This window comes from Rhizophagus irregularis, chromosome 17 (assembly GCF_026210795.1).
Source record: "Rhizophagus irregularis chromosome 17, complete sequence".
Classification (NCBI taxonomy): domain Eukaryota; kingdom Fungi; phylum Glomeromycota; class Glomeromycetes; order Glomerales; family Glomeraceae; genus Rhizophagus; species Rhizophagus irregularis.
In genome coordinates this window covers 4408300-4431056 of record NC_089445.1, presented here as the reverse complement: position 1 = coordinate 4431056, position 22757 = coordinate 4408300, and the positions used below count along the sequence as shown (strand labels likewise).

The following is a 22757-nucleotide window of genomic DNA, read 5'->3' as shown; positions in this document are numbered from 1 at the left end:
ACTATATTCTTCGCAAAGAATAAGAAACTAACTTCTTATATATAGACCAAAAGTAGGTCACCCATTTCAGATCCTGTCTGTCAGCTTCTATCTTTAGCATCTCCTTCAATTCAGTTACTTTTTTATAAAGTTTTCACTTGAAGATCCTAGGGTTCTTCTTAGTCTTGTCCTTTTTGTCCTCAGACTTGTGGTTCTGGTTTGAAGTGCTTCTTGAATTGTTTTTCTTCATTTCTCGATTATATATTCTACAGTCGAATATTTAGGGGAATCCTGTTAGTACCTGTGGCTTTATCCTTAGGATTGGGATTCTTTTTCTGAAAGTTGTTGGAAACCTTGGATTTATCTTTATATTAATACTTGATGTAGCCTTAGATTTCCAAGTAAAGCGTAAAGAAATATCACAGGTTGAAAAGTGAAAAATCAGGCATTAATCAGTTACCAATCGAAGGTAGCTGATTGGTGACTAATTGGTAACTGATTGGTAACTAATTGATGTCTGATTTTTCACTTTTCGACCTGTGTGTGGCGGTACCAATCTAAAGTTTTGCTATCAATATCGTACATTTTACCTATAAAATTGTTTAGATTTTCCTATTTTTTCAGATAAATTACGAGCTTGCACTTCCTTTCTTCTGTTGTAATAACTTTAAAAGCTTTAAAACCATTAATCGCTGTTAAAGTCAGATGGGTTTGATTTTAATAAAACAGTGTTGCAGCTATCATTGAATTTGGAATATCATGGAGAGTTACTTGAAATCTCTCTCTTTTTTTTTTTCATAGAGAGATCAGGTGGTTAGAAATCATCTTACTGGAATGTTTCCTAATGGTGCTGTCCAGGCTCTATTATTTCATACTTTACAGAAACCTTGAATTTTTAAACAATACCGAATTGATATAATAATGATGTTAAATAAATATCGTGGCGATATCGATTTGCAAATGATATCATTATGATATCGCAATGATATCATTTCAATATTAATTCAATATATCGAAATGATATCGTAAAGATATTTGTTTGAAAAAATATCAGATCGATATCATTTCAATATTGTTATAACAACAATGAATTTTTTGAAAAATGGGAAGTAAATACGATATTAATATGATATCGTTCTAACATTAATTCAATATCAATATGATATCGTAAAGATATCACTTTATAATTATCTAATCGACATCATAACGATATTGACGAAACATCAAATTGATATCATTTCAATATTGTTAATTGTTATAACAATAATGAAAAATAGAAAGTAAATACGATATTAATATGATATCGTTCTAACATTAATTCAATATCAATATGATATCGTAAAGATATCACTTTATAATTATCTAATCGACATCATAACGATATTGACGAAACATCAAATTGATATCATTTCGATATTGTTAATTGTTATAACAATAATGAAAAATAGAAAGTAAATACGATATTAATATGATATCGTTCTAACATTAATTCAATATCAATATGATATCGTAAAGATATCACTTTATAATTATCTAATCGACATCATAACGATATTGACGAAACATCAAATTGATATCATTTCGATATTGTTATAACAATAATGAAAAATAGAAAGTAAATACGATATTAATATGATATCATTTTGATATTATGTCAATGTCAATATAATATCATAAAGATATTACTTTATAATTATCTAATCGATATTGACAAATAACGAAACGATATCATTTTGATATTGTTATAACAATAATGATTTTTTTTAATAAATGCAATATCGATATAATATTAATTCAGTATTAAAATAATAATATCAAAATGATATTATCTATAAATATTGAATTTACCTTTAAAATATCAAATCAATCAAATATCGTTTTATAATATTTTAATAATTTGTAATCTAATTTAAAAGTTAATTTCAATAGATTTAAGTTACCGGTTATTTATTACAATAACAATTTTAATTACAGATAAAGTATACATTAGTTTAAATATTATATAACAGATAAAAAAAATATCAATAAATCTATAATAAACTAATTCAATAAATTAGAATTATGAGTTAAATTGGTGATGTAAGTCAAAACATTATGCCTTAATACTCCAGAATCATAACTCATCAACCCAAAGTTGAGGATTAACCGGGTACCTTGCTTTAGATTCAGCGACACTGCCCAAGTTGGATGGGGTGTTACAGGTACGCTTTAAGAAGACTCGCTACAACTCTATTGCAAAAAGGATAAGTATATTCAAAAACACCAGACATAAATTCACCTCAGAAGTTTGGCGGGAAACCCCTATAAACAACTGCAGTTTCATCATTACCAAAATCATTGAATTTAGGGATACAATGAAAAAGTTCATGAGAATGATGGCTTTAAAAAAAAAATACAAATATATTCTCAACTTTGACAATTCACCCTTATTCTTTGGCCTGGAATTCTCATATGACTGCATTATTGTTGTTTGTAATTTGATCCATTGAATCCACCATAAATTGCCTGGCAAAGCGAACTTTTATTAGACAACTATAGCTTCATCAACAAACGTTGCAATGTGTTTGGACGAATGACATCCTGTTTAATAAATTTTAAATGGGCAAACGTGAACCTAAAACCCATTATAAAGTAGGCTGCAAGAAGTGCAAAGCAACCTACCTAACCCACGAGTGGGTCTAAGGGTTAAGGAATTAATTACACGCCAAACACACGCAAGTTGGTATGGAGTTAAAAGTCTTACAAACTAAAAATTATTTTTGCCACTTAATTCTCCAATAATCAATGTTATAAAAGTTACTTACGACTTAAGCCTACTTAATTATATATAAAATGACACTTCGAACAGACAGAGCTCATGATATATGAGAATATCCCATCATGCCTATTTTAACCTTTGATTAAAGGATTTTCGTTGCGTTAATTATATAAGCTTTACGCCTATATAACATAAGCTTACACCTATATAATTCAAGTCCGCCTTTTCCTATAACACACTATGCACGACGGCAAACGGTATAGGAGGAAGACTCTACTTTCAGAAAAAAAGTTTTTTTTTTTCAAAAAAAAAAACGTACAAATAAATAGCGGTTAAATAAAATAGTAGTTAAATTGACTTTTTAGGAATTAATAGGCCTTATAGCCTTATAATATACGCGATCATTTAATATACGCGATCATTTAATCAGACAATTTATTAAATTTGGTATTATACGAACTTGATCAACCTGATAATTGTTTAGTCTCTTTATAGGTGGATATTTCTTAAATTATCACCTGAACTTTTCAATTTTTTGCAGAATCGAAGATGGAAACCGGAAAAGTATTCTGATTCAGAATTTTTTTTAAGAAATGTGTTTGTTATTTTGTAAATTACCAGTCAGAATTGGCTTAAACTTTAAAGTTCTTACTTTACGTAAATGTTACACAAATGTATTCTTTTTGATCTGTATAAGAACGTCAAATATATAGAGATATTTAGGCCGTATATACTAAAGAAGAAACGTCATATAATAACCATTCCATTTTTAACAAAACAACAATTACTTTTTAAACTTGAAAATGTTATATCTTAGACAAACATTTTATAGTTTTATACATCCATTTTATTTTATATTATTATCACTCGACATTATGGTATAATGTTTAGAGTAATGATGTTTCATATTATCATTTGCTTGTAAAATTTACTAAATTTATTCAATGTAATATCGTTATAAAATGCATAATTTTATAAAAAAATTAGAGCGTTTGCTAAGATTTATAACTATGTATAATTTAATATTATTATTAATAACTATGATTAAAGGATATGAAGTATCAGTACAGTATAAATAAAATAACTTACCGATAAAGAATCAACGATCTTATTTCCGCTCCTAGAAGGGATCGTTAATTTTTTGGTCATATTATCTAATTCTTTAACGGCGGACAAATTTTTTCCATTCCACGAAACCTTAAAGGTTTCTCTTACGAAATCAACCAAGGTATTGAATCCTCCATTTCTTGATAATTCTGAAATATTAACAGCTACAAGCTGTCGGCTTAAAATCTTTTGGACAAATTCTTCATCAACGTAATCTATAAGTTCCTTTTGAGATAAACTTCCAGTAGATGCTCTATAATTAAATTAATAATTAATACAAACAGCACTATTTGGTTAGCTACGAAACAATTAAATAAATACCTGTTTTTTCTTATTTCTTTAAATTCTTCTACAGAAGTTAAAATAATTTGGTTAAACTTATTTCTGAAATCGATAAAAAATTTTTGGGTTTTTTCAAGGTAGCTTTTAGCTTCGTTTGAATGTATTTTTATTTTGAAAATTTTTGTTATCAATTCATCAAAAACTTCACCACGCGGACTTCTTGCACGTAAAAAAAGACACTTGACACTTTCGTCCCATAGACGAATTTTATCCTAAAATATTAAAAATACATTATTTAAAAGATTTAGACATAATAAAATCATGTTAATTTAATACTTACGTCCGTAATTTTACTGGATGATGAGATAGCAACATCTGTATTGTTCATTTCTAGTGCCAATCTTAAAATTTTCGGATGGTCGACGAGCCAAGCAACTATTTCTAAATTTGACTTTGATTGAAATACTTCGGTTTTTTTATGATCTTCCGTCTTACTCTCATCATCATTATCATTATCATCATTACTTCTTTTTTCATTTACTACTATAACTTCTTTATCAGCAGATTCAGCAGCTTCTTTATTACTATTTTTACTTTTTTTCATCAACTGATTGGCTTTCTCAATGTTAATATCTCTTCTTTTTTTCGTAATTTGTTTTCTTTTCGATCCTATTATACATATTTTTGGTATTTATTAATTATTCTTCTTACATATAACTATATAAGCAAAACTTACTATAAATTTACAAAAGAGTTATATCTACATACCTCCTTCAACTTCCATTTCTTGATTATCATCAGACGATTTATTAGGTAATTTACGTTTAGTCGTCATAATATAAAAAAAAATATGAGCAAAAAAAAAGTGGAACAACCTTTTTGTTTAAAAGTAGGTGATATTTATCGAGAAAATATGAATGAATAAAAAATGTAGAGCAACTTTCTTGCTCAAAAAAGTAGATGATAAATATTGAATGAACAAAAAAAAGGGCGAGGTTATCGATGATATAATTTTGAGATTTTAGCTATTGTAATTATGATTGTAGTATTTAATTGGAAAATATACATGATCTTAATATCATTGTGTATCGTGTAGAATGCAGGATCAGTTAAAAATATCAGGAGATGGGAAAACTAAAAATTATGATTTCTAGAAGATCGAAAATTAAATTTAATTAATATAAATAAATTATTACAATATCGAATTTCATTCAGTGAAATTTTTTTTTACATGGAAGATTACCTCAAATCGATTTTACGGTTTCAAATTTATTATATTTTTCAGGCTATACGTGGAATGAGAAGAAAAATAATGGAAAGGTGAGAAGAAAAATGATCGGTAGAAGAAAAGGAGTGAGAAGAAAAATGATCGGTAGAAGAAAAGGAGTAAGAAGAAATTAATGGAATATTACGTTTTGAATTTCCATTTTTATGTGTGATACGATGACATGCAAGAAAAAAAAATTTATAAGATCCTGGTACTTTTGACAGAAAAATAACTGAGCCAATGAACCATGTGATGATCCTATCTAACTAAGCCATATCTATTTAGTGTAAGTCTCTGGATTGATTACATAAAAAATAGATGGGATTTACAGTAGTCGACTTACAACGATATTTGAAAAATACTGATATATTGATTGAAATTGTGAAATTACTGATAGGAAAGAGTTTTAATACATATTGGTGTAATCAAATATCGGTATATAAAGTATCAACTATTCAAATAATACAAGTCATGTGCAACTAATCATTTGTTTAATTGTTTGATAATATTCCTAAAACAGAGTAAATTAAGATCGAATTAAGTTCCTTACGGTGTAAATTAAGGTTAGCTTAAAATTAAGTATAATTGTAATATATCATCGCAGTGTAATATGAAATATAATCAAGGAAGGACATGCGTGATTTAAAATATTATATTTTATAATTATAAAGTATAAAGATAACATTTTAACTCATTTTTTATTAATAGAATTTGTTTATTTATTTTTATTTATATATATTAATTAATGCAGTATTACTATAATTATATTTTTAAAATAAATTGATAAATCAAAAAATTGAGTGTATTCAATGTTAAATAAATTAATTAAAGATGATTGCATTAGAACTAAAAAATTTAGGCAAGATCGTAAAAATAAACTCAAAGAAATCAAAAAAAAATATGTGTGTATTCAATGTTAAATAAATTAATTAAAGATGATTGCATTAGAACTAGACAAGATCGTAAAAATAAACTCAAAGAAATCAAAAAAAAATTATGTGTATATTCATTGTTAAATAAATTAATTAAGGATGATTGCATTAGAACTAAAAAATTTAGACAAGATCATAAAAATAAACTCAAAGAAATCAAAAAAAAATTATGTGTGTATTCAATGTTAAATAAATTAATTAAGGATGATTGCATTAGAACTAAAAAATTTAGACAAGATCGTAAAAATAAACTCAAAGAAATCATAATAAATTTATTATAAATATAGAGCCTTTTCTTGACATTTTCCCCATCAAACTAATAATATTTAATAATGGCAGCATTAAACTTAAACGCAAATCTTCCAGTATACATTCAATGGCCCGATGACGCTGCTTTGGCCTTAATTCAGCGTCGTCGGGCCTATCAGCCCTTATTCATCACAACGAGGTTACATGACCAAAACCAATTATGGCGTGGAATTGCTCGTGATATATGAAATAACCACATATTCAGGCCAACTAGAAAACAATGTAGAGAGAAATGGAATGCGCTAAAGTCAGGGTACGAGAATTTAGAGAGATTAATAAACAGAAATCCTGAAGGATATCCCACTCGTACCCCGACTTTGCATGACGAGAGATTCCATCAGGAACTCTCTGACGAGTTTTGGAGAGTGGAGCGTAAGTATTTATTATTTAACTGATTTTTTCATTAATTCATTGCATTTATATTAATACTTGCTTTGTTTTAAGCATTAGTCCGGGCCACCCGGAGAAATAGGATGGATCGTAGGACATACGAGTATAGAGAGCGCAAGCGCTCTCGCTCCCGATCCCCTACTACCACCGAGAGCGCAGGCGCTCTCGTTCTCGATCTCCTCACCACCAAGTACGCAGGCGCTCTCGTTCTCGATTTCCCTACCACCAAGAGCGCGGGCGCTCTCACCGACGTCATTGATTTTTTATTTTTTATTTTATTATTTTAATATATTTTATTTTATTTTAATATTATGTTTTATTTTATTTTAATATTATGTTTTATTTTATTTTATTATTATATGTTTTATTTTATTATATGTTTTATTTTATTTAATTATTATTATGTTTATATTATTATATGTTTTATTTTATTTTATTATTATGTTTTATATTATTATATATTTTATTTTATTTTCATTCAATAAATGACTATTTTTGATAATATTATTTGTCATACCAATTGTCATTAACCATATACAGCCGGTATAATTGACCCTAAATTTTGTGTAGCCAAATCGGCAGTAATTTAACCGAATTGATTACTTAATTGCATTTTTTTTTTTGCCGACACACTAATAGTATTTAATAAATTTAGTTCTAATTGAATTTATAAAATTCTAATTAAATTTGAATTATTTTAAATTGTTATAAAGATGAGAAGACGATATAGTCACAACAAGCCAATAGAGCCAATTCGAATTCGAAATCGGTTTTCTTACAGCAAACCTAATGAGACAACAGATTCTGACGAGATAATGGCAATTCGTTCGCCTATACGTTCACCTGATAATAATAACGATGACATGGACTTTCAGTATGATCATAAAGATGATTTAAGTTTTCAAGACATTAATGATGACGATAATGCATATGGATCAATTAATCCTCAAGACTACAATGATGAGATGATATTTTCGCAAGATAATGTCAATTCATCTGATACTGAAGAGGAAGAAGAAAGTGATAACGAATACAATTATGAAGAGGAGGAAGAGGTGGAAGATAATAATGAAAACAATGACGAAGAGGAGGAGGATGAAGGTAATAATGATGATAATAATAATCAAGTGAAAGAGGAACGTAATAACGATGAAGAGGAACGTAATTATGATGAAGAGGAACGTAATAACGATGAAGAGGAACGTAATAACGAAGAGGAAGAAATACATCAAATCGTTGAAGCGTTAGATGAAGACAAGATACCGTTCTGCAATGGTCAATTTGCACCGTACTTTGATAATTATACAACTACGGCATTATTTTACTGGCTTCAGAAACATAATGTTTCTACGAAAGCATATAAAGATCTTATCGATATCATTCACAATTCTCAATATGAACCTACCCATGTGGTAAAAAATATCTGAAGATTCCAATCATAGAGAAAACGTCTTCCTCTTCTACCAATAATAACAAAGTCTATTAAAATTTTACCAAAAAAAACTCCATCAACCTCACGAGGATCAAAACTTTCGTATTAACTCTCAATTAGTGAAATTATATGGCGTGTTCTTAATAATCCAATGCTAATGAAGCATATGTATTTTGGACCCGGCATTAATTCTGAAGAAAAATCAGAATTTTGGCATGGAAATTTATGGGAGGAATCCCCACTTTTTGGACAACACGAAATATTAATATCAGAAGGTTATAAATTAATACACTTTGATACAATTATAATTTATTATCATTGATAATATTTATTAAAGTTATTTATTTTTAATAAATAGTATTGTACCGATCTGGTGATTTTGTTTACTATCATGATGATAATGGTCAAAAAAAACTTGGAAGATTAAGATCAATTTTAAAAAATCATGATGGATATTATCAGTTACGAATTCAAAAAATTTTGGAATATAGTGATTTACCCAGAAATTTAAAAGGGTTACCAAAACAACGTCGTTCTATTACCGGTGAAGTATGGTTACAAGACAAACGATTTTTAATTATAATGACTTCTCAAATTTTAGAAAAAGTAACTATATTGATGATGTTTCAACATCAAAATATTCCTGATGGTTCATTGCGGATTAGTGAAATAATTTATAAATGTAATGACCGTTGGTACGTTCGTAATGTAAAGCTTTCATACCTACATCCATCTGATTACATTTCTATTAGAAATCCACCATCATCATCTATGCCAATCTATAAGCTGTTTTTAGATCTTTATTATGATGATTTTGGTACATTTAGAAATGTATACCATTCTCTAGGTAGTGTTTATGTACAGTTTGGAAATATGCCAGCACATCAAAGAAAGCTAATAAAGAACCATTTTGTTATTGGGTTTATCCCATTTGGAGGAAAATTTGACGAATTTATGATACCATTCATTTCAGAAATGAAGGAATTAGAGAAAGGAAAGGTGATGACTGTCCAAGAATAAGATGCATGGATAATTGCTGGTTTAGGCGTTGTTACGGCAGATTTACCTCAAGGTAACGATATGACAGGAGTACTAAGGTATTTTTTCAACTTAGTTAATAATATAATAATATAATTTTATGACAACTATTAAAATTTTTTAAAAAATAAATTTAGACATAATGCAAATAAGGGTTGTCGTACTTGTAAAACTACTAAAGAATCATTGAGTGCTCACAATCAGGATATCGTAACAACATTACGTTATCATCATATTACAGATGAAGAAATCTTAAAAATTTCTCATGAGACTATAATGTCAAGAAGAGATCAACTTTGTACGGAATATGGTTTACGATCATTACCTAGTATTTTAGATAAATTAAAAAGGGAAAGACATTTACAGACGCCACAGGATGTTTATCATGCGACTGCAGGAAAGATTGGGCGGCTACTAAAATTAACTTGTGAATTATTTTCATGAGAAGGAGAAGATAATTTTATCGAAATTTGGAAAAATTTTGAAATCCCAAAAAGATGGTCTTGCTTACCAAATCCGATTACTCACTACAATAGTTTTATGATGTCGGATTTACTTAGATTAGCTATGATTATGCCATTTTTGTTAAACCAGTTTTTAAAAGAATCAAGTATCAAACGTAATGAAACAGCCATGATTCAACAAAGAATTGATGCATTTCGAGTTAGTTCAGTTCCAAAAATTATTATATCTTGTTAGATACATGTTGCAAAAACTATGAAAGCGGTTTTTAACAAGAAATTTATATCAGATAGCTATGAGGAATTGCAACAATGTCTTGAAGAAGAGTTTTCAATCCTTCCAAAGGTATAGTTACAAATTTGATATTGAAATGTGGAATAATTTCAAATAATTAACAATATTTTACTTTTTATAGGTTTTTGTAAATTTTGTTAATTTACCAAACATACACGTTAATATGCATCTTTTGATGCATGCTAAAACCTTTGGAACACTTATTAATACCCAAGTTGGTATAAAAGAAATGGTCCATCATATTTTTAAGGGGATGGTACCAAAAACTAATTGCAAAAACATAGATTTAGATTTATTAAAGCGTTACAATACTTTATTTGCAATTCGACATTTAGCAGATGGTGGTATTGATCCAAGATTTAATAGATCTTGTACTGGATTTACAAATTCAAATTTTGGACAATTATTTTTAAATTGGTATGTTACAGAAGATAAATATTCAATTGAAGCAACTGAACAAGTTCAAGACGATGATGATGATACAAAAAGTAAGTATTTTATTGCATATAATAGTACATGTTTGATATTTATATTTACTAATCTTTTAATTTAGTTATATCTCCAGTAAACTTTATTTCCAATATTTCATTAAAAAAAAGAATGCCAAAGCAGGAACGTGATAAACTTCTTTTAACTTTACATAATTTTAAAACTGAATTGTTTTTATCTTATGTGGATATGAAGTTTGAGGCGGCACTTATAAACTCTTCAATTAGTTGGTACAAATTTGCATCATATATGATTGAAGAAGAAAATGGTATCCTTTCAAAAGTTCACCTACATCTCGATGATTTTATCACAATTTATGAAGAAGATCATGAAGAATCTTATGCAATAATCAAAGGTATCTTTCAACATAAGGGTAACAATAACAAATATTATGCATTTATTGTTGTAGATTGGTTTGAAGATACTATGGTTGAACATTCAGTATTAAAATGTCCACTTTACCGTTTCCAAGCAACAGGAGATAAATGGAGACGTATTTTTCCAATTACTGTAATAGATAATGTTCAAAAAGTACATTTTATTCATAATTGTAATTCAGAAAGGTGCCAACTACCAAATCATGATACTACAAATAGAATTTGGATAAAAAATAATTTTTATTTTACAGCCATATAATTATATTAATTATATAAATATAATAAAATAATTATTTTAATTTGTATCGTATAAAATTTTAACCAATAAAATCATATGCATGATGTAATAATAAATTAAAATTAACCAATTAAAATCACTTTAATTACATGCATGTGATATCATGCATATGATATCTAAAAATAGCTAAAATTCGCGTTTATTAATGAGATTTTTTTTGTTTATTTTCAAAAATACACTTTTCTCTTGTCTTTTATATTAATACTTTACGGTATTTTAGTTCGTCTCTTCTTTTTTCTTTTTAAAGTATACTTTAATTATCTTTTTACAATATTAACAATACTTTGGGACACTTTAGTTTATATATTCAACATAGTAAGACACCCACATACGAAAAGTAAGAATAAAAGCAAGAATAAAGAAAAGAAAATGTACATCAGGAAATTTTATAGTGCGAAAAATTGCGTAAGTTTACGATTTTGTAAGTTTACGAAAGTTTATGGCATAATATTTCGAAAAATTTCAAAATATTTCGTAAGTTTACAATTTCGTAAGATTTATGTGATATTACGGTTAAAATATTACGTAAGTTTTCAATATCGTAAGATTTACGCAATATTACGGTCAAAATATTCTGCAAATTTACGAAACTGTAAACCTGCGTAATATTACGGTTGAAATATTTCGAAAATTTACGAAACTGTAAACCTGCGTAATATTACGGTTGAAATATTTCGAAAATTTACGAAACTGTAAACCTGCGTAATATTACGGTTGAAATATTTCGAAAATTTACGAAACTGTAAACCTGCGTAATATTACGGTTAAAATATTTCGAAAATTTACGAAACTGTAAACCTGCGTAATATTACGGTTGAAATATTTCGAAAATTTACGAAACTGTAAACCTGCGTAATATTACGGTTAAAATATTTCGAAAATTTACGAAACTGTAAACCTGCGTAATATTACGGTCAAAATATTCTGCAAATTTACGAAACTGTAAACCTGCGTAATATTACGGTTGAAATATTTCGAAAATTTACGAAACCGTAAACCTGCGTAATATTACGGTTGAAATATTTCGAAAATTTACGAGATTGTAAACTGCATATGCAGTAGAACGTATACAAGGGGCATGTGATACTATTGAATAATCAAAAATAATATAAACACCTTTTCTTTTATATAAACACCTTTTTTTTTAAGTTTGGGAAAGCAAATTTATTTTTATTTACGAATTTTTTATTATTTACAATTTTTATGTTAAAAATTAAAGTAAATTCTAATTTTTATTATAACTTAATAAAAAAAATACACATTTGATACTTGTTCGCTACTATTTTATAAAATAGTACCCAGGCTGTACGGCGTGGACGTCAGTATCAGTCACAGCCCAAAAAAAACGTGAGTCTCCAGCCGATATTTGGTACGGACTGGGCCTAGCTACTCACTTAATAAATAATAAAAAAATAAAAATAATTATCTTCTTCTACGATACGTAGGTAAGTTTCTCCTTGCCCTACGATCGTCACGCGTGACTAAAATTGATCAAATTTATCAAATTTAAAACATGAACGTAAATATTAATTATAAATTTTATTATAGTATAATTACCCGGCCTCTCCCAAAATCTCGTTCTAAATTTGCGATAATATCTTGCGCCGGTACGCGTCCACAGCCGCCGCCCAGGGTTACCATTACGATAAAGGACATAGTTCTAAATATCAAAATCAGTTTGAATATTCGGTAAATACATTTAATTTATATGAATGTAATGTTATTTATTTACTTACATGGTAATCCCTGACGAGGTTCCTCCACTTTTGGCTGCACTGTTGCCCGGAAACCCTCGTTCGAAATATTCTATTTATTCTGATTCAATTAAATGGATTGGTTAATTTGAATTTAAATTCTTTCTTAAAGAAATTATAGATATTAGTCATATGAACCTATTGGCAACAGAGTCCCAAAAATCTTGGCGGCTTCTACCATTAATATTATGGTAGGCACGGTTTCTGTCGCGGCGTATGTCGACAAGTTCGTCCATCATAGCCCAGTTCCAATGGACGTTATAGGAACGACGACGTGTTTGGCGAGGCATTATTAGATTTGATTTGATTTTTATAATTTGATTTTGGGATGAGTAAAAATTTGAAAGAAAGTCGTAAAATGTCACTTTAAATAAAATTTGAACAATACCTCTTTGGTTTGATTTTATTTCTCGTTTTAATTAAAATTTAATTTATTAGACTTTTCATCATTAAACATATTAATTAAATCTCATGCGGATATGGATTATCTAAATATAAATATCATGATTCTAAATATAAATATAAATCACTTAATTTATTTTAATTTTTTTTTAAAAAAAAAAATCTTAGTTTGATTTCAATTAAAAATAATTAAAAATCATGTACATGATTTCAATTAAAAATAATTAAAAATCATGTACATGTTTTGGTTATTTAAATATAAATATCAATATATTATATTTAAAAATAAACCAATTTATTATTAGCACATTCTATTGAATTTTAAAAAAATCAATTTTTTTTTTAAAAAAAAATCATCAATATATCATATTTAAAAATAAAACAATTATATTCTGATTAAATATTTTGCGTACATTTCTTAAAAAAATCATAAAAAAAAATCTTGTACGTCGTACATGCAATTACTAAATATCATCCCCTTGTGATAAATAAAAATTACGCAACACAAATTCAACACAAACTCAACACAAATTTAACAAATTTAACGAAATTTGGCCAAAATTAATAATTTTTTACCAGAATTATCAACACAAATTGAACACAAATTGAACACAAATTTCAGTCACGATTTATTTATGTCACACCCGCGTTGTTAATAATTAAATAAATAAATCTGCATTTTATTTATGATATGGGAAACGTGACCATAAATTCTTTAAGGATATAATTTTATTAAAATAAAATCAAAACTCCTATATCAAGTGACTAAAAAATATATTTATTTACGAAATATTCATTTTGTTTATCAAATCGGGGTACTATGTGAACGACACCATGTATAGACTCTATAGCTACAAAGTTATATAATTCTATCAATTTTAAGTGAGGACATCCATATAAATATGGGTTCCTTTTAGATTTAAAATCGTACCATTGAATTAATGCGAGATTTAGCGGTGGGTCTGTTAATACTTCTGCTAACAATAAGGCCTATAAATAATAAATATTTATTAATACTTTATAATAAATTATTACATAAATTGGAAAAATACCTGTCCATAACAAAGTCCTTTGTCTGATATATAATCATTTGATTCTTCAGAATCCATTGAAATAGCTATGTCGCTAAACCATACTTTATTATGATACCTGTTTGTGGCACGCATTATGGCACCAATTTTCCAGTGTTACCGATCCGTATATGTTTATTCGGGTTTCACCAATAATTGTGAACCCATCAAGTAAATCTAGATATGAATCCAGACAACTTATAAATCTAGCAAAACCGGTCTGCATTTTATTGTCTACGGAATTTTTTTTTTTCATTAAAAAATGTATTTGCATCTTGTAAAGAGAAATCAAAGAGTCTTGCAGAAAATTTACAAGTGCGAGGTGTTTTTGCCGGATTCACTGAATGTTGAGACATTCTAATAGATATTGCTTGACGTTTTATCTATTAATTTAATTTCCATCTTAAGTTATATAATAAATATATACAATAAATAAATTTCCAAATACTTACAGTTCGTAAAAGCTGAGGTTCGACATCTTTTTTATTGCTAATTCGGTAGGGTATTTTAACGAAATATTTGTGGAGACTTTCGTAAGTTTCTGTGGTATAGCCATTTATTGCGCCATAAGATCGTATTGAGTCAATAATGTGATAAACCCATGAATGCAATTTAGGCAACTTCAAATTGGAAGGAGAAACAAATTTAAAAGCCTTGACAAACATCCGCGCCCATCTACGTATTGCATCCTAAAATTTAAATGTTAATTTAATTTATTTAATTTAAATTTTCGATTTTACTAAAATTTTAATACATACATTAAATTTCTCCAAGTCACTTTCACTAAATTCTTCATATCTACTTAAAATATACATTTCATTCCAATATTCGTACAATTTCACAAGATCATCATTATTTACAAAATTATCTACTTCGTTATTATTTTCATCATATAAATTATCAATAACAAATATCATGACTTTCATCAAACTTCGATATTCATTAGCAGTTAATCTTGCAATTGACTGCAGTCCATTGGAAAAAAATTTTAATGGCGGGAAAACGTGGAATTGCTGCTAGACGGCGATCTACTTCTTCAACTAATTTATTACCATTAACATGTTGCAATTTTAAGATATCGCACGTGAAGATAATTTGATAACGAAATAAACCCAAATCTAAATGATGCATTCTGTCAGGAACAGTAGCCAAGTAGATATTTATATTCCTTGATAATATAAATATTTATAATTAATATATATATATGTTATTATAATTATTTCTACTTTTGCATACTTACGGCAAATCCCAAAAAAAATTAGGTACAGATTCTATGCAAACAGATTTTTGTGTATCATTTTCAAAATATTTACGCATTTCATCATGAGTTCTTAGTATTACATCATTAACCGATAAGTTTATATTTGCAAGATTGTCCCTTTTAATTAAACAGGAGTGACATGGAAGGCTTGAATTGGAGGATTTATAAACTAAACAAAAACTTGCGGCTTCTGGCCAATCTGCAATAATAGTTGAAACTCTAGGATAAAACCAGGTATTTTCATTATTTATAAAAAGGTCTATACCATCTTTTAATAAAATAATTGGTTCTAGTAAATGACGTAAAGATTTATGAAAGGTATCACGAACCAGATCTTTATTTGCAGCTTCTAAAATTGGTAAATATCCCAAAAGTTGCTTTGCATCCTGTTTATTACGACGCCATATTGGAATATTGCCTAATGAAATATATATTGGATGCAATTGACTTTTTCCTAATGTATCTGTAGTTGTTGCATCTGAATATAAAATAATTGATAATAATTTGGAACCAGTAGGTAAGGATTCTTGCGTAGTTTTCCACCATTTTCCAGTGTTTTGTTCACTGTAAATACTTTCTCTATTATACTATAAAATAATATAAATAAATTAAAATAAATATTATTTAAATTATTGAATTAACTAATATTTACTATTTACCTCATAGTTTTCGTAAGATAGCGCAAAATTTTGTGTTATGTCAGGAACAGTTAAGATATTTTTGATGCACTGTATTAAGTTTTGATAATAAAGAAAATAATCTTTATCCTTATGTTTTGTTATAAGAACTTTACTAAATTCTAAATTAGAAAACTTCATATTATTCATAAATGCTCGTCCCTGTTCAATATTTTTTGGTAATGGTGATTCTGTAAGATTTGAATGTTTATTAAAAAAACGTATTATTTCATTACCACCTTTATTGTTTATTTTATATTTCGTTACTAATAACATTAGATCTTTATAAGCATCATTAGGAAATTCTGTGCAAGTTTTGGTATTGAGATTTTTGGGTTCTTCAAAAATTTCAGGCTCTTCAGATGAATCTAATATATTTTCAAAGTTACTATCTTCAAGGCTCATCTCTGATATTGCACTTCCAATACTGTCAAATGACATATTTTGTACATTATTATCATCATCCACCTAAAATTATAAACCAAAATGAGTTAGTATAATTTGAGCTTTTTCTTTAAAAAGAATAATCTGGAATAACATAATTACCTCAACTTTATCATTTTCATATTCACTACTTAGATTACTTCTTGTATCCATTTCACTGCTATATTTTTCACTATCATTATTATCATCATCATCTTCTACTTCTACTTCTACATTTTTTAAGCATTTTTGGGCGTGTTGAGTATATGCAAAGCGTTGACTGAATATTCGCATACAAAGGGGGCATTTGAAACTCATGTTACTAAATTAACGCGTCAAATTTGATGAAAAGTATCAATTCACTATTTAATTTATATGAGATTATGTGTGCTAATAAAATTATATTGCAAATTCATTGTAAAAATTTAATGAATTAATTGAATGGATTACAATTGATTGAGTTATTTGAATAGACACGACTACGCAAATTTACGCATTAATGAATGGAACTGGCTGTAAGAATCTGGTGGCTAATATCGCGGAATCATTCGCAATTTTACGCATTATAGCAAAATTTAAAATATGCGAAACACTCAGCAATTTTGCTGTCGGGAACTTGCCGAGTTCGTGGGTTGGCAAATCTAAAAATAAATGTAACAAGTCTATGATGTACCATATAAATATTGTTTATTATTTTATTTACTATTTCAATTTGCCGGCAACCTGCCAAGTGAATCTGACAGCAAAAGTGCTGAGTGTTTCGCATATTTTGAATTTGCTGTAACGGGCTGTAAGAATTCGGATGGCCGGCTAATCATCTGATAATCAGCCGCAAATTTATTGGCTTAACACGGCAAATCACTTTTACAATAATGGACGGATGATCAGCCACAAATTTATGCGATAATCAGGTTATAAGCGCTATCAATCTGATCAGCCAAATGAGTTCACTGGCTGCAACTTTTTTTTTCCATGCATAAAAGCCCCAACATGTGTAACATGTTATTTTTTTATAAATTGGATTTGATTAATATTTCGATTGTACTATGTATGTGCTTTTACGAGAGTTTTTTTTTAAAGTTCTCTTATGAAAGTGTTACAATATTTTTTCGTAATATCACGATGCAAAATTTTTGCATTAGTACATTCATTTTTCGTAATATTTCGCATTAGTTCATCCATTTTTCGCAATATTTCGCAAGTTTTTTTTCTTTTTTAGTATAGAATGGCGGAAATTACCTTATGACAGCTTGCCTCCTTTTTCTGAATTTCTGATTCATGTATTTCCCCCTTTTTCCTCATCCTTTTCGAATTTTCTAGTTCACCTTTTTCTCATATATTTCCTCTTTTTTCTCATATATTTCCTCCTTTTTCTCATATTTTCGTTTCAAATTTATTATCATAACGGCTACAAAGCGTGGCGAGAAACGAAGAATTGACGATAATGAAAGATTTTCAAAACGTAGTACTGAGGGTAGCGAAGCTGAGAAGCGAGTGAGAATATCCGATGATAGTGTTGATGGTATATATGACATAATATGTATCATATTCTTTATAAAAGAAATTATATAATATATAGTTAAATTATATTTTATTGTTAAAGTTAATAAAAAAACAATAGAAAAACTATTAAGAACCAATTCGCAGATAATTTCTAAGCTTGAAGTTCTTATCACCGGACAAAAAAATCTCGAAACCCGTCTCTCGAGCATAGAAAAAAAGCTCAACGATAATAACAAAAATAATAATAATACAATAGATCCGGAGTATGTAAAGGTAATAAAGATGAATATTATTTAATGTAAACCTGAAATGCTAACCTCGTTTGATTAGGAGCTCGTTAAGAAGGTGTCGAAAATTTTATTTGAAAATTTTGTTTATCCTTCGCAAGACGAGTACAAACTCGCTACCGAAAAATATTTAAAAGACGAAAATCCGGAATTTATGCGCCAGTTCAAAAAAAATCAATGGATTATTTTTTTCGAAAAAAAAATTGCCCCGACTGTAAGTTAAAGCAATTATGAATTTTATTAAATTTCATACTAACATTTTTTTTTAATAGTTAGTACAACAACATAGAAGCATACGAGGGACGTTCACGTCTAGAGTTAAAGACGTTATGTATTCTGTTTTCGAAGCGACTGGGCATAAATTACCGTCTATTAACACTCAGGCTAGTCCGTCAAAGATTCAGGAATGGAAGAGTAAGGCAGAGGTGAAAAGATGTTACAACAACCTATTTAAAAAGGTTAAAGATGGGCAACCTACGACATATATGTCGCTGATAATTGATAAGTTGCGAAAAGAAAATAAAAATCCCTCAAAAACACAAATAGCGTATGCGATTAGCATATGTGAAACGTACTTAAATCCTAATAATCAAAACATTCAAATGAGCGAAAGTATAATGAAGTCGAAGATAATCAACAACTTAGTAAGTTTTTAATTTACAATTTGCAAAATGTGAATTATTTGAATTACAGTTTATTTATTTATTTATTGATTTTTAGCAAAAGTTGGAAAATAGGGATAAATTTACACATTCGGACGATGATTCTCATGATGGTAATGATGTAGACGATGGTGGTGATAGAGCAGCTGACGATAGAGCAGGTGCGGCTGATAATGGTGTGACTAACGATGGTAGGCCTAACGATGGTGCGGCTAACGATGATGCGGCCAACGATGGTGCGGCCAACGATGGTGCGGCCGAACGATGGTGCGGCCAATGATGGCATAGCTGACGATGATATACTTTCTATTGACTCTTATAACACGGAGGAGGAAGGTCGGTATGTAAATAGTTTATTAGAGAATTATGGGTTGCATAAAAAATAAATATTATTTTTTATATATATCACACGTAATAGCATTTTTTTTACCATAATTAATATAGTTTTAATAAATAAAATGGTTATTAATTCTTAACAACACGGGTGTGACATAAATAAATCGTGGCTGAAATTTGTGTTCAATTTGTGTTCAATTTGTGTTGATAATTCTGGTAAAAATTTGTTAATTTTGGCCAAATTTCGTTAAATTTGTTAAATTTGTGTTGAATTTGTGTTGATAATTTTTAATTTATCACGAGGGGATAATATTTAGTAATTGTGCATATACAATTTCTGTGATTTTTTAAAATGCGGATTTCCGTAATTTTACGATATCGTATTTTCTGGCCAATCAAAATTAGGCTGATCCTTGCATGCGATTTAATCATTTAATCATTTAATCACGCACGCGTTTTTGTCTTATTTATTTTTGTTTCTTATTTCTTTATTCTTTTGTTCAATATTTTTAATTTTTTTGTCTCTTCTTTCTATTTATATTTCTTTAATTATATACAATATATTTACATATATTTCATAATTTATTGCTTTGCAGGTATAGAAATATTTGTTTATTAATACTAATTATTTTCATTTTTTTTTACCTCTTTGTTATTTTGTATCGTAATACTAACAATAATATCCATGTTTCCTTTATTCCTTTTTACTTGTACTTTAATACTAACGATACTAACAATACTAACAACATGTTTATTTTTTCCTTTCTCTTTATTTCTTTATTTCAATTACTTTGCAGGTATAGAAATATTTATTTATTAATACTAATTATTTTAATATTAACGCGTTTTTTTTTTACCTCTTTGTTACTTTATGTCGTAATACTAACAATACTATCTACGTTTCCTTTATTTCTTTTTACTTGTACTTTAATACTAACGATAATATCCATGTTTCTTTTACTCCTTTTACTGTTTCTTTAACTCTTTTTACCTTAATACTAACAATAATAACAATATTTCTTTTATCTTTATATCTAATACTAACGTTACTATAGCTGTTTCTCTTCTTTTTACATCTAATAATATTGTTACTCTACTCTTTCTTTTTTTACTTTTATGTATTCTGTATATATTAATAAATACTTGTAATTTTTTATGATTATATCTAATAAAACATACATTATATAAACTTATAGTACAGAAAATGAAGTATTATTTATCGAAATATTTTGAAATATTACGAAATATTAAGTTGTGTAAAATCACAGAATATTACGAATCGTCAAATTATGGAACATTACGCATCATAGAATTTCGAAATATTTTAAAAAGTTGCGAAGTATTACGCAGTAAAATTACGGAATATTACGAATCGTAAAATTACGAAGCCTTGCATACAGTAATATTTCGAAATATTTTAAAAAGTTACAAAATATTACGCTTACGCAAACTTGCGGCGGGTCTGAAAACTTACGAAATATTATGTAAAATTACGAAATATTGCGAACCGCAAAATTACGGAATATTACAAATCGTAAAATTACGAAGCTTTGCATATCGTAATATTTCGAAATATTTTAAAAAGTTACAAAATATTACGCTTACGCAAACTTGCGGCGGGTCTGGAAGCTTACGAAATATTATGATGTGTAAACTTGCGCAACTTTTCGCACTATATAATTTCCTGATGGTGGGCGTTATGTTTAGATTAACCATATAAATAAGTCATTTGAATTGTGTAACCCTACTCCTACTCCTATTTGTCGCCAATGTTACACAAGACCAAAAGGAAATTTTATTTCTGGCGAAAAACTGAAATTTTGGGTTACACAGGATTCCATAAAAGGAAATTGTCGGTTACGCAAATTTCCAAAAAAAGGAAATTTTGTCTTCTGTTACTTTCAAAGAAATTAAAAAAATTGGGTTGCTCAAATTTCCAAAAAAGGAAATTCTTTGCAGATCTTTTAATTCTGGCTGGAATTACATATTAACTGTTGTCGTAGACAACAGATGAACACTAGTATAATTTATTTTGATTAATTTACATATTTAAGATTAATTTGCCATACTTTAAAAATATTTAAAAATCCAAAAACTAAAACTGGAAATTTTATTACATCATATGATTATGCTAACTTTGAATTAAATATTCTCTCATACAACTTTGCAAAATTCTTTTTCTTTAACCTATCAAAATTTAGTAATAATAACCGAGATTCTTTTGAATTCGAATTGTTAAATTTTAAAAAAAAATGTGTAGTGAAAAAATTTTTTTTAGGTTTATCCACAGATATGCGAATAATTTGCAGATTTCTTCTTATCGGATTCTCCCCAACGATGTACAAATCAAGGTTGAATCTAATAAGTCCATCCCCCAAAAATAATTTTTTTTATTTTATTATTAATAACCAAATATTTTTTTTTCTTTTTGATTCACGGATATTCATACCTGTAAATTAAACATGGGTATCGAAACTCCTAAGAGCATTTCCGAATGTTTTGGGTTTCGGTATATACGAATCAAAACTCAACCCGTAACCTAAACTTCTACCGAAACTCGAAACAACTTCCGATATTCTGAAACCTATCCCGATATCTCGAAACCAGCATTACCCAATTAAATTGCTTAAACAACTGTGCCATACGTCATATTGACGAAATCACGTGCTCAATAATCATCAAGAAATTCGTAATACCCGACGCTATGTGAGGATTGAGGAATATAATGGAGTGAACAAATTCTACCCTAATAGTTATATAGTTAATTTGGATTTTAATGTTAGGAATAATTTAATAGTGAACAAACTATTAGAAATTGAACTTGATACCTTTATTTAAGATTTACTGTAAGGAAAACTAATAAAAATTTTGGGCATATTTCAGTTTCGGGTCGGGATTCGGGAATCGGAAAAATATATGCATTTCTGAAACTCTATTTCGTATATACCGAAACCGACAGAGTTTCGGG

At 28.1% G+C, this 22757-nt stretch overlaps 5 protein-coding genes across 5 annotated transcripts; 3 read left to right on the top strand and 2 right to left on the bottom strand.

The window, feature by feature from the left end:
* Positions 1–3739: 3739 nt before the first annotated feature.
* OCT59_009651 (uncharacterized protein) lies at positions 3740–4961 on the bottom strand (the record flags this gene model as incomplete). Its single annotated transcript, XM_066133728.1, has 5 exons — positions 3740–3745; positions 3827–4097; positions 4166–4398; positions 4467–4795; positions 4895–4961. 5 exons carry the CDS (start codon positions 4959–4961, stop codon positions 3740–3742), a joined length of 906 nt encoding a protein of 301 aa, XP_066000142.1.
* A 1696-nt stretch (positions 4962–6657) lies between these two features.
* OCT59_009650 (uncharacterized protein) lies at positions 6658–7311 on the top strand (the record flags this gene model as incomplete). The annotated part of the gene is made up of 3 exons (XM_066133727.1): positions 6658–6773; positions 6840–7006; positions 7079–7311. 3 exons carry the CDS (start codon positions 6658–6660, stop codon positions 7309–7311), a joined length of 516 nt encoding a protein of 171 aa, XP_066000141.1.
* A 426-nt stretch (positions 7312–7737) lies between these two features.
* Positions 7738–9938, top strand: OCT59_009649 (uncharacterized protein; the record flags this gene model as incomplete). The annotated part of the gene is made up of 5 exons (XM_066133726.1): positions 7738–8436; positions 8620–8731; positions 8815–9273; positions 9502–9553; positions 9632–9938. 5 exons carry the CDS (start codon positions 7738–7740, stop codon positions 9936–9938), a joined length of 1629 nt encoding a protein of 542 aa, XP_066000140.1.
* Positions 9939–14335: 4397 nt separating this feature from the next.
* OCT59_009648 (uncharacterized protein) lies at positions 14336–14736 on the bottom strand (the record flags this gene model as incomplete). Its single annotated transcript, XM_066133725.1, has 2 exons — positions 14336–14560; positions 14623–14736. 2 exons carry the CDS (start codon positions 14734–14736, stop codon positions 14336–14338), a joined length of 339 nt encoding a protein of 112 aa, XP_066000139.1.
* Positions 14737–18088: 3352 nt separating this feature from the next.
* On the top strand, positions 18089–19733 carry OCT59_009647 (uncharacterized protein; the record flags this gene model as incomplete). Its single annotated transcript, XM_066133724.1, has 6 exons — positions 18089–18112; positions 18418–18523; positions 18605–18777; positions 18835–19005; positions 19064–19435; positions 19512–19733. The coding sequence occupies 6 exons, from the start codon at positions 18089–18091 to the stop codon at positions 19731–19733; spliced, it is 1068 nt and encodes a 355-aa protein (XP_066000138.1).
* Positions 19734–22757: the final 3024 nt, after the last annotated feature.